At 44.1% G+C, this 12344-nt stretch overlaps 1 protein-coding gene across 1 annotated transcript in view; it reads right to left on the minus strand.

The window, feature by feature from the left end:
* CDC42BPG (CDC42 binding protein kinase gamma) overlaps positions 1 to 12344 on the minus strand; it is a 180707-nt gene that overhangs the window by 49858 nt on the left and 118505 nt on the right. Inside the window, exons 11-17 of the mRNA XM_040410586.1 lie at positions 4811 to 4915; positions 3852 to 3949; positions 3491 to 3733; positions 2786 to 2896; positions 1936 to 2204; positions 1557 to 1662; positions 1312 to 1436 (exon numbers count right to left, since the gene is read on the minus strand). Coding sequence (XP_040266520.1) covers positions 1312 to 1436; positions 1557 to 1662; positions 1936 to 2204; positions 2786 to 2896; positions 3491 to 3733; positions 3852 to 3949; positions 4811 to 4915 — 1057 coding nt within the window. The remainder of the gene's footprint in view (positions 1 to 1311; positions 1437 to 1556; positions 1663 to 1935; positions 2205 to 2785; positions 2897 to 3490; positions 3734 to 3851; positions 3950 to 4810; positions 4916 to 12344) is intronic.

Genomic DNA, 12344 nt, shown 5'->3' on the forward strand with positions numbered 1-12344 from the left:
ACTGTGCAGCTCCCTACCAATCCGATACCGATTACCTATTCTGAGGATAGGTCATCATTATCAATATCAAAGTATCAGAAAAACCCCTATAGAGTAAACCCTGGCCGGTCTCGCAGCTGTGGACAAACATACAGGATTAGTTGGGAGGGAGCCCCAAGAATAAAAGGAAATAAGTTTTCAGAGAACTTAAAAAGGTCAGGATCCTGTCAGGTCAGGTAAATCCCATATTTTGGGGTTAAGGAGCCTTGTCTTGTTAACAGCATCATCTATTATTTGATGTATAAGTGGCATTACACATATTTTGTAGAAAAATAGCTTATGTGGAGTCCAAATCAGACTAAAGCACTCTGGCCCATCTCCAGATTATCAACTTTTTCAATGGTCTGATGCAATTCAGATTTAATAACTTGTAGTTCCCTCTAAAATGTTGACTCCAGGTGAGTCACTCACAATTCCTTCCAATTCCATCCAAATAGATTTAGACAGCCTGGCAATTTGACTAAGGAGACTGATTTATTCATTGAGGTTGCAAGCGGGTATGCTTAGGTGGGACACAATGGAGGGCTCCAGTCCTCCAAGGGGAAATCAGGAGCTGCCAGATTTAAATGGGATCCAACTGTGGCACCTGTGTTGGTACCATGTTCATATGAACCGGTACTGCTCAGAAAAATGTAGTTTTAATATATGCCAATAAGCTGTTGCACCTAGAGAATCTGCTTTCTCTGCAACTGCTGCGCCCTCTCCACTTTGACAGGGCCTAGTGTGATAATGACTACACTTCCTGGATTTGTCAAAGTGGAGAGGGTGCAGCAGTTGCAGAGAGCTGAGCCTCTACGAGTAACGGCAATGCCCCTGTTGCTCCTAGAGCCTTATTTGCATATATTAAAACATTTCTCAGCAATGCAGGCACATATGAACATGGGACCAACACAGATGCCTTCAGCTGCCAAGTCCACATGTAACAGGTCAGCCAGTCTCATAGGTAAAAATCTGCTGCCAGATGCCATTTAATTTTAAGTACTTTATGTACTTTAAACTAACTAGCAAAATATTTTTAGCAAACAACTGAACATAAACACCTGTTTAAGGACATTGAAATCACTTTGTGCTGACCACTCAAAACGTCTGTGAAAAATGCTCTTTTAGATGGGTGGTCCTCTTAAAGAAAAAGCAAAACAATATACACAGCATATAGGAGAACAGAAAATTTGCCATATAGAAAAATCTATTCTAGTTAGGATATGTTCTTCTCAAAGAAGTGGAAATCTGGAGAGAGTTTGCTGTATACTGTAAGGAAAGAAGATAACTCACCATTGCAGAATGTCTGTTATCTGGGCTTCCCAATTGGCCAATGTCTCTTTCTTATCTTCCAATAATCGGACTTCTTCTTCCAGTTGTTTTTGAGAAGCTGACAGCTTTTCTGATATAGTCTTTAACTAAAGAATGAATACAGTACTTTAAATAATCTTACAAATTGACAGCAGTAACCAAAGTCTAATCTCGTTCATGATCAATGACAGAACATAATTGGAGGTTCTAGCAACAGAATCTCTCACCCTAGCCATGTCTTCCTGAAGTTTTCTGTTCTCTTCCTTAAGCTGATTCTTCTCCCGTTCATTTGCCTTTTGAATATTATGAACTTCCTCCTCTTGTGTACGAGCACTATGTGGAGGAATATTATTATTGTTCTCATACTCCATTATATAGCACTGACATATTCCGCAGCGCTTTACAAACATTAGCATCACACTGTCCCCAATTGGGGTTAACAATCTAAGTTCCCCATCATATTAATAAAATGCTATGTACAAGCATCCAAAATGCACAAACAGACTAAGAATAAAGATTAATATAAAAAAATTATACATAGGACGCTGGAGAAATAAAACAATTTCATAATCAGTTAGGCACAGAAGGTACAATTATAATATTCACCTATCATCTCTTGTTTTGCCAATGGTCTCCTGCACGCTTTCTAATTCATGTTTAAATGACATCAGTTCCTCCTCCTTCTCTCCAAGTTCTCTACGGAGCAATTTGTTCTCGTTGGCATGTTCTGCCTCCCTTTGTGAAAATTCTCCTCTTAGTTGAGAAAGTTCTGTCTCCAGCTGTTGGATCCGTCTTTCAAGTTCTGTTCTCTGCTGGGTCATCTCATAGATATGAAGTGAGCCACTGATGACAGGAGAAGCAACAGTCTGTTGTACCTGTAGGTTGACAGACAGAATTACACAACTATGGGTATCTGTACTTTTCAAAACACTCTAAAAAGGGGCACACTGTAGATGTCATACAGGGGTGTAACTAGGAAAGGCTGGGGCCTTTAACAGACCTTTGAATGTCCCCCTTCCCATGAGCATGAATATCATGTGCAAAAATGCACACTGATGCGCACGAGGCCTAAATCTGTAAAGGCGGACAAAATTTGCTGCATGCAACACTTTTTGTCTGGCTGAATTCCTAGCAATTGGAGCGGCCAATTACCTGCTGCATCCCATTACAGTCTATGGGGTCCAGCGAGCATGCAGCACTATCCAGCTATGCCGGATCCAGAGAACTCGGGCAGGCTGTTCTGGCAGAGAAGCATGTGTGAAACTACCCCAAGTAATGCTGTTTATCCCTCCATTCTTTTTACTGTTTGCCAGACTGGGCCGCTACTGATAGCTATGGCTGCTATAGTGGTATTTACGCCCCTGCTGTCATTGAAAGATGACACTAAAAGTCACAATAATTTAGTCAGAATGTCAATTTGCTGATTTTCTTCATAAGCTTATGTCATAATTATTACCTTCGCTCTTCCCAGGTCTTCCGAAGCTTGGGATGCTTGTGCTTTACTTCTCTCTACAAACTTCTTCTGTCTTTCCACTTCTGTGGTCAGATCCTCCACTAGTGATTCTGCCTAGAAAAACAAAATTATAGCAATTATATAATATGAATAAAACAAGATCTGTCGTCTACATCAATAAAAGACTTTGGAGGGGTTATCCGACACTAACAAATGCTCCCCCATATGCCGGGCCCCTCACACTGATTCTACTTACCTGGCTCCCCACACCGCCGCTGCCTCTCCCCGTGCGTGGATGAAAACATCCAGTCACGGGGATGGGGGGCGCAGCCAATGGAAGGCGGTGACGGGGACGAGCCTCCGTAGTGTCACCCGCAGAGGTTCATCCTCATCACTGCCTGCCATTGGCACTCCCCCCCCCCCCCCCCCCCCCGACACTGGATGTTTTCATCCGCGCACGAGGAGAAGCAGCAGCGGTGTAGCGGTGTGGGGACCAGGAGCAGCGCAGGAAGCGGAGAGCCAGATAAGTAGAATCCGTGTCAGGGACCCGGCGTATGGGGGAGCATTTGTTAGAGTCGGATAACCCCCTTTAATACAAAATATATTTAAGGCATGAGAAATAACACACTAGTTCAAAAAGAGCTTGTGTCTAAGAAAGATGCATATGTATTGCATGGACAACCTTATTAATAAAGCATATGTCCCTACCTCCCTTCTACTGGCCTCAGCTTTATGAAGGTCCTTTCTTAGGGTCCTCACTTTCTCTGCTGCTGCTTCTGCCTCATCTTCTTTATCTTTTAGTCTACGAGACAATCTACTGTTTTGAGTACTTAGTCCTTCACACTTGTCCTCCTTTAAACGCAGTTCATCCTGAGCTTTTCTTTGCTTCTCGAAAGCCATCCTCAGTTCTTCTCCTTGAGACTTTAACTGTTCCAACAGTTCAGCGAGATCCTGATAATGAAAAAGAAGAGCACTGGATGAAGTCACATATGTAATCCACATATGTGCCACCTCTTGTCAAGACCTACAACACTAGGCCATGAAACTGAATTCATTCTTCAGTAATTACCTTGGTATATCGATCTTTATCTTGTTTGAGCGTTCGGATCTGTTTCTCCAAGGACTGAACCTGTGATCCTGATATGGTCTCCTGTTCTGTGGATTTTTCTGTGGAATAAACTAGTAAATTACCTTTTGTTCATGTAAGTGGCAATTGCTTGCCAACCCTAGACATCACCACTCTAGTTTGTTCATCCTTCTCACAACTTTTCATATATCAACTGAGAGAGATCCCATACTAGCACGACATTATCTGCTTGCCATGCACTGAAGTGAATGCTAAGAGGGGGCTAAGAACAGTTTTCCTGTACCACAAGTACAGTAAACGATGCTGCTCTGACCCAGGAGCTACTACTCATCTCTACAGGCTACAAGCCTCCCAACATTTTTTGTTATTCAGTGTTACAGCACATAATTTAGATTTATAATTGCTGTGGGCATGCCAGAAACAAACATGCACTGCCAAGCTCAGACATTCACTGGCTGAGGTGGGTCACCGCTGTGGACAGTGATTGGCTGAGCAGACAGCCCAAATACTCACTCCAACCTGATTTTTATTTAAAATGATGCCACCAGAAACCTGTTTGACGCAAACGATTTAAGTGAATATTACCCATTTATGTCTTTAAACAATGGACTGGTCCACATGTGTCTGCTGTTATGGCAGCCACAGTTAAAAGGGAAAACTGTAATTTAAAAAAAATTACTGTCCCCAAATATATGTGACCATTTTATTATACTACATCCATTTGCTATTAGAATAGAAATATGTAATGATGCTAAAAAGGTGTGTAAATAGTGCAGTGTATAACAAGAAATAAGATATCATAATGATAAAAAGTATCACAGAAAATAAGATTTCAAATTATATTTAATAAAAAAAATGTGAGGGCTCAAAAACAAAAACGGTAACATAACTAAAACTAACATAATGGAAAATTCATAGATCTTACTATTCAATGCACACACCTGCTAACTTCTTCTGGAGAATTTCCATCTCTGTCTTTAGACTCCGGATCTCACGATCTTTAGTAGGGGTCTCAGAATTTGAAACATGAGAATTCTGCATGGCAGCTGCAAGACAAAATATGATAATTCTGACGCCTCAACAGTTGCTATGGCCTTTGAAGTGACCTGCTGGTTCAATGCTAAAGGGCTAATATAATATTCCTACGGTTTACTGCTAAAGGGTCAATACTATAATGCAATGGTTTACTGGTAAAGTTGTTAGAATGTTTACTGAAGGGGTTAAAGGCTATGTACACCTTTGGGGGGGGGGGCATTTATTTTTATAATTTTACTCATTTTAAGCTAAAAAAAAATCATCTTTTCAATTGGGCTTTATTTATTTTTTAGCCCTTTTCTCTGTACAGCTTTGAGATTCTCTAGTAGCACGATCAGTGTTTTTACCCTGTTCTGTCAGGAAGCTCAGCTGACAGCTCCTTACCTCTGATTTCTGACCTTAAACAGTCATTACAGCTCAGTTATTATCTTACTGATGTGGCTTAAATAAATGTTTTTGAGCTACAGTACTAATAATTTAGAAATAAGGGTTATTAGATGACTAGCACAAAGTGAAAGTAGCATTCACACAGCTAGACAAACAGTTAACCCTTTATTTAAAAAAATATTCAGCACTTCTGTCACAAAGACCCATGGCGAAAAAGATTTTTAGCCCAAAATGAGTAAAATGCAATAAAAAATTAAAATTGCCCCTGAAGATCTGCGATACAAGTGGTTAATGTAACTTTGCTATACACAGTGTATTCCAAAAAGCTATGTATGGGTAGGAAACAGTTCTGACAATTTTTTGATTCTTAGTGTTAGTTGCCGGGTAATGGGCTGGTCTCATTTCGGTTAGTGATCAAGCAAAAGAGAGGACTTATTTAGTGTGTGCTGCTGCCATGCATAATAGCCGCCTTCTATATACAGCCTTTGGGAAAGCCTATTCTGCGAAATACTTCAGAACTGTGCCTACTGCATATGTCTGTGCTGATACTTTATTTTAATATACACAAGAGAACCTGATATGGATTTCTGGATCATCATCTACTTCCTGAAGAAAAAGGTGCAAGATCCAGCTCCATATAACAAGTCGTCCTTTATTTCATGCGGTATAAAAATCCAAACAAATGCAAGGTAAACGGTCTACACGTTTCGGACCACGTTATGCCGGTCCTTACTCAAAACATTACAAAAACCTTCCACTTCCTATATACCCCTGTCACACCAATCCCTAGGGATTACAACATCACGTGATCTTCAAAGTACAAAAGTTAATAAACAGTGAACAGAAAATTCGCATTAAAAACACCAAAGATATATCTGTCAAAAATAAAAACTCTACTTGCTGCAAATAATTTGTCAGTGATATTGCAGGATCAAGTCATGTTTTTTTTATTTAAACAGGTAGGAAAGCAGGTTCCTATTTCAAACATCCAGAGCATTTCTCTATTGAGAAGCTTTCTTCTGTGATCTCCACCCCTTACAGGGGGAGTAACTCTTTCCACTCCTTAAACTATTAACGCCGCTGGATCACCCTCATGGGTTGTAGCAAAATGTATGCTAGCTGCAGAAACTTTACGGGTCTTGTAGTGCGGCACGTCTGAAATATGTTTATGCACTCGAGTCTTTATCTGATTAGTTGTGTAGCCCACATAATGCAGTGAGAAAATTTTGCATGTAATTACATAGATTTTGTGTTGCAATTTATGTAAGATTTAATCTCATAGCTTTTGCCATTGGCTGTGGACTGCAAGACCGATCTGGTGTCTTTCAAATAGCCAGGGATTAAGGGGATCAAAGGCTGAAGAAGAGTCCACACATTCAGAAAGCCTCTGAGTATGAGACTATTCCAGCTACAATTGGTCTCATAGGGGGTGGAAATACCCCCTTATGGACTTTGGGCATGGAATGGAGAATGGAAATAATGGGGTGCTCCACATATATATAATCCACCTCTTTTTTGCTCAAATGCCTAACCTTTTGATAAGATCTGAAATATCTTATTTTGGAACAGGGATTTTTATCCCGTACAGTCTAGGTTTTCTGTTCTGGACCGCTTCCAAATTTGTTTTCCCCATAAAACAACAATCACTTAAAAAGAAAAATGGTGTAAATAAGTCCAAACATAATACAATGACCTTCGCTACAAAATATAGTGAGGAATATAGGAAAATCTGCAAAATAAACAACATCTCCCGGTACTTCGTTACGATAAAGAATGGACGGGATTGGTAACAGGAGGTATTAGATGTGCGGCTCGCAAAGCTCCTACTCTGGGGCAGATGATCAGTCCTAGCATGTTTCGGGACTGTCCAAATACCAAACCCATGTGGCTCACTTGTAAAGGTAGCTATAGGGGCGTGGCCTGCAGCCGGAGGGTGAAGACGTGATCCACCATAGCTCCTGCGGATGGGATCTAATCCTACCTCATCCGTCACCTTAACATTGCCACAGCGCCCCAGTTTTTACATCTTTGTGCTCCACTCTCCACCCGACAGTGTTTGAGCCAAGTAGGAAGCTTCCACTACCCGGGCGGCCTGAGATACAGTTGCGGCCTAACCGAGCAGACGGATCCCCGGCCTCGATTTTCGGCTGCAGCGCGGCCAGAGCGCAAGCGACCCGTCCTAGAGGCCCTTGGATCCAGCCTCGGACCCCAGCGGTGCTCGGAGGGGATTGAACAGAGACCAAGCTCCATCAGGTCAGCGATCTCCCCCTGCCTCCCCTCACTCACCGGCTCAGACGAGGAACATCAGCTCAGCAGGGGCGCCGTTCTCCTTCAGCATCATCCTACAGGGGAGCAGAGACTCTCTGTGCCTGCCGTCCTCCAGACCCACAGGGGGTGAGTGACCCTTGGAGAAAGCCTCCAGCCTGCTAGTAAACCAATAGGTTTCAAGCTGCTGCCGATCACAGCAGACTTTGCAAAAATAGTACATTAGCAGCACTGCTACATCTCCTTAAAGACACAGTCGTCGGGGGAGGCGGAGCTAGCCGATGGCTGAGTGAGATGTGGCTTATGTGAGCTCCCATAAGACTCCAGCAACTACTCTTCCAGCAGGACTTTATTAACTCTTGGGACCCCATGGGAGGCCGTAGGAGAGGGGCCCCATCGACTCCTGCTCCTGCCCTCAGATCCGCGAGAGCAATCACCCGCTTTTTCAGCACTCCTAGCCAGTCGAGTGCGCACGGCGGGGAAAACGAGGGGCCTAAGATGGCGCAGGCAACAAGACAGGCGGCCGCTTCTTCCAGCAGTGCGCTGAACAACCCCGAACAGGACACTATATCTGGTAACGGGATCCCGCCGAGTAGTCACTCACCTACTTCATACGCAGCGGCGGTGAGTCCGCCCTCGGCTCTCTCGTCCTCTCCTGCCCTCTTCAAGATAGTGGACGCATCCCTGAGCTCCTCACCACAGGTCCGCAGCTCGCCAGAATCTTCACCCAGGTCAGTGACCCCACGGGGTCTGCAAAATGATGGGGATGAATGGGACTGGAAAACTCATCTCAAGTCCCTTCCCACTAAACATGAGATGGACGGGCTTTTCATGAGACTTGAGGCGTCTCACAAACAAGACATGGCGGCAATACAGCAAGACATTCAACATGTCGGCAACCGGGTGGAGGAAATAGAGTTTGCCCAAGAGCAATTTCAGGAGACCATAGAATCGCATAGGCTGGTTTTGCAAGATCATACTGACCAGATTCAAGATATTCTCTCCCATCTTGAGGACATTGAAAATCGTAACCGGAGGAATAATCTCCGGATCCGGGGCCTCTCTGAGAAAATACTCCCTCAAGACCTGGAAGCCTGGGCCCTGTCCTTCTTCGGATCAATCCTACAAAAAAAGCCAGATCAACATATTGAATTGGACAGGATCCACAGGGTGTTGGGCCCCAAGCCAAGTGACCTAACGCGTCCCCGAGACGTTATATGCAGGGTGCATTTTTACAAGGATAAGGAGGCAATCCTGAGGGCCTACAGGAATATGGATCACGTACGGTCTGAGGATAAAGAGATCCTTATCTTGCCAGATTTGGCCAGACGCACTTTGCTCCTGAGAAAGGCCCTAAAACCCCTTCTTTCTGAGCTACAGAAGCGTTCCATACCGTATAGATGGGGATATCCTTTTCAACTAATCGCCAACAAGGATCGGAAGACGGGGTCATTCAAGTCTATATCGGACCTTCCCAAGTTCCTGGAGACCTTCGATCTACCGCATCTGGACTTGCCAGAGTGGCCTAGGCCTCGAGAGATCCCAGGGGTCCCACGTCGCGAGCAATGGCAGAGGGTGGCAGCTAAACCAAAGAGACCACCCAGAGGTCCTCCAGCGATTGCTGATTAATCTTTGTTATTTCACTTAGTACAGAAGCTGTACCATTGTCGCGATTTTGCTACTCATCTAGTGTTTCTTTTCATGTCAATTTTACGGGTCTCATTGTGTATTGAGTTTGTGTCTTGTCTAGTCCTATATTCAGTGTATTAGTCCCTAGTCTCATTTGTCACATCCCCCTCCTAGTGTGCCTCCCTATCCCTCATCCCATACAGGTTTCTCTAGAGCTACAGAGAGATGGCACCGCTTTCTTTTTGTACCTACAATGTTAGGGGATTCAATGTGCCACAAAAAAGGAGTCAGGTCATGTATAGATTACATAGGAAAAGGGTATTGATTGCTATGTTGCAAGAAACGCACTTTAAAGTTAATGCTATCCCGAAATGTGAATCTAAATATTACCCAACCTGGTTTCATGCTCCCAATCCTGAGAGAAAAGCGTCCGGGGTGTCTATTGCTTTGCATAGACACCTCCGCCACTCAGTATTATCCTATGAGGTGGATCCTAGGGGCAGATATCTCTTTTTAAAGATCTCGGTTGACCAATCTGTTATTTCAATTGCTAACGTGTATTTCCCCAACCAGGGTCAATCCGCATTCGGGACCAAGGTCTTGAGGAAAGTGGCTAAATTCGCGGATGGTTCCCCGATCATCGTAGGTGGCGACTTTAACTTAGTGATGGACCCGACCCTTGACTCATCCACTGGTAAGTCCTCAGTCTCCTCGGTGTCGGTACATCAGTTCCAAAAGGACTTAGGTGTCCTTGGTCTGGTGGATATGTGGCGGGTCCTGCACCCAGGCATCAGAGATTACACCCATTTTTCCCATAGCCATAATAGCTACGGCAGGCTGGACCATCTTTTCATATCACAGAAACTCCTTGACCTTGATCCCAAATGCTCCATAGACACTATTGTGTGGTCCGACCATGCCCCTGTATATGGTCTTCTGAAGGGTTCCACGCTAGGAAATAGAGCATCCTCATGGCGGCTAAACGACAATCTGCTGAACGATGGGGTGTGTATGGCTGACGTCAGGAAAGCCGTAGCGGATTTTTCTGTAAACCACGAATCCGACACTACTGCTCAACCGATAAAATGGGAAGCCCTCAAATGTGTGTTACGAGGCCTCTTTATCTCACACGGGACGAGGTTGAAAAAAGAGCGTACCTTGAAACTGTCCAATCTTTTCTCTGAGCTTTCTCGGAGTGAGGAGCGGAATAAGCTGTCTCCTGCGGATTCCCTGAGGGCGGACATTTCTTCCCTTCGTCAGCAGATCTTAAAAAGATATTAGATCAGAAATCCTTATGCGCCAGAGATAGAGTTAGACATGGTTTTTATGAATATGGGGATAAAAGCGGCCGATGGTTAGCAGGAGCCCTCCATCCCAAACCCCTAACGACACACGTGCAGGCTATTAATACAAACACAAATGGCTTGGTCCATGCCCCTTCAGCGATCTCCACGGAATTTAAAAATTATTACTCCGCCCTTTATGACTTACAGGCCTCCCGAGATATATCTTCGGCACTTCCGTCGGAGGACATACGTCAGTACATTATATCCCACGGTCCCAAGCCCTTTGATACGGTGACATCTTCAGACCTGGAGAGCGATTTTTCCTTATCAGAAATTAAAGCAGCGATCCAGGACCTGAAAATAGGGAAATGCCCGGGTCCTGACGGGTTCACCCCCCGTTTTTACAAAGTCCTGACAGAGGACTTAGCTCCGGTTCTAACTGTGACCTTTAATTCTATTTCTGCCGTATGCCCCTTTCCATTTCAGGCCCTACAGGCACATGTAGTAGTCATCCCTAAACCGGGTAGAAATCCTAAGGTTTGTGGAAACTACAGGCCCATTTCGATTCTCAATGTCGACCTGAAAATGTATGCTAAGATTTTAGCCACACGACTGCGCCCACACATCCCTGGTAGTGTCCATAAGGAACAGGTGGGATTTGTCCCCGGCCGAGAGGCCCGTGATAATACTCTGAAGTCCCTGGGGCTCATAGCCAGAGCTAGACAATATAAATCACCTTTATGTCTTCTATCGATTGATGCCGAGAAGGCATTTGACCGGGTGGACTGGAGGTTTCTATCTGAAACCCTAATCCACCTAGGCCTAGGAGTCAAGATGCTTCAGCGTATCATGGCTCTTTATTCTACACCATCGGCATGTGTGCGGGTAAATGGCACTCTATCCTCACCGTTTCAGATTAGAAACGGTACACGCCAAGGTTGTCCATTGTCCCCGTTTTTATATATACTGACTATGGAGTCCCTGGCCAACGCCCTTAGGGCAAACACAGCAATCAAAGGCTTTCGTATCGGACAAACCGAACATAAGCTATCGTTGTTTGCAGACGACTTGCTTTTATACCTTACTTCCCCCAGAATAGGCCTTCCGTCCGTTCTCAAGGAATTTGATATATTTGGACGCGTCAGTAACTTCAAAGTTAATGTACACAAGTCCGAAATTCTGAATATTAACCTTCCCCATAGGGAAGTGCAATCCCTTGGAGAATCCTTCTCCTTTAAATGGACGGAAGACTCTATCAAATATTTGGGAGTTCACATACCTGCCAATCCCTCACATCTATTTAAACTGAATTATACTCCTCTCCTCAAATCCATTACAGAGAGCCTTCAAAAATGGTTGTCCCTACGAATCTCTTGGTTTGGTAAAATTAATACCCTTAAAATGGACATATTACCGCGCCTGCTTTATCTATTTCAAACAATTCCATGTAAAATCCCCCTGATCTACTTTACTCGCCTCCGGCGCTTGGCTTCCCAATTCGTGTGGAATCAATCCAGAGCGCGGCTTGGCCATAGTCTTTTGACTCGCCCTAAATTAAAGGGAGGGACAGGTTTACCTAACTTTTTGACTTATTACAGGGCTGCAGTCTTGAACTGCGTCTTAGATCTTTTTCATAATAAGAATACTAAGATATGGGTAGAAATAGAGCATGTTACGAATCCCCACCTTGCAACAGGTATATTTTGGCTGTCCCCTAACTCCCTATGCAACCTCCCGCATGCCCAATCTGATATGCTCCTCCCTACTTTAGCAGCCTCATGGATAAAGTTTGCACCTAAACTGAATTTGGCTAAGATCCCAGGTCCCCTCTCAATGCTCACTGACCATCCAGATTTACCTATGGGTCTGAGAC

The sequence above is a fragment of the Bufo bufo genome, chromosome 10 (assembly GCF_905171765.1).
Source record: "Bufo bufo chromosome 10, aBufBuf1.1, whole genome shotgun sequence".
Classification (NCBI taxonomy): Eukaryota; Metazoa; Chordata; class Amphibia; order Anura; family Bufonidae; genus Bufo; species Bufo bufo.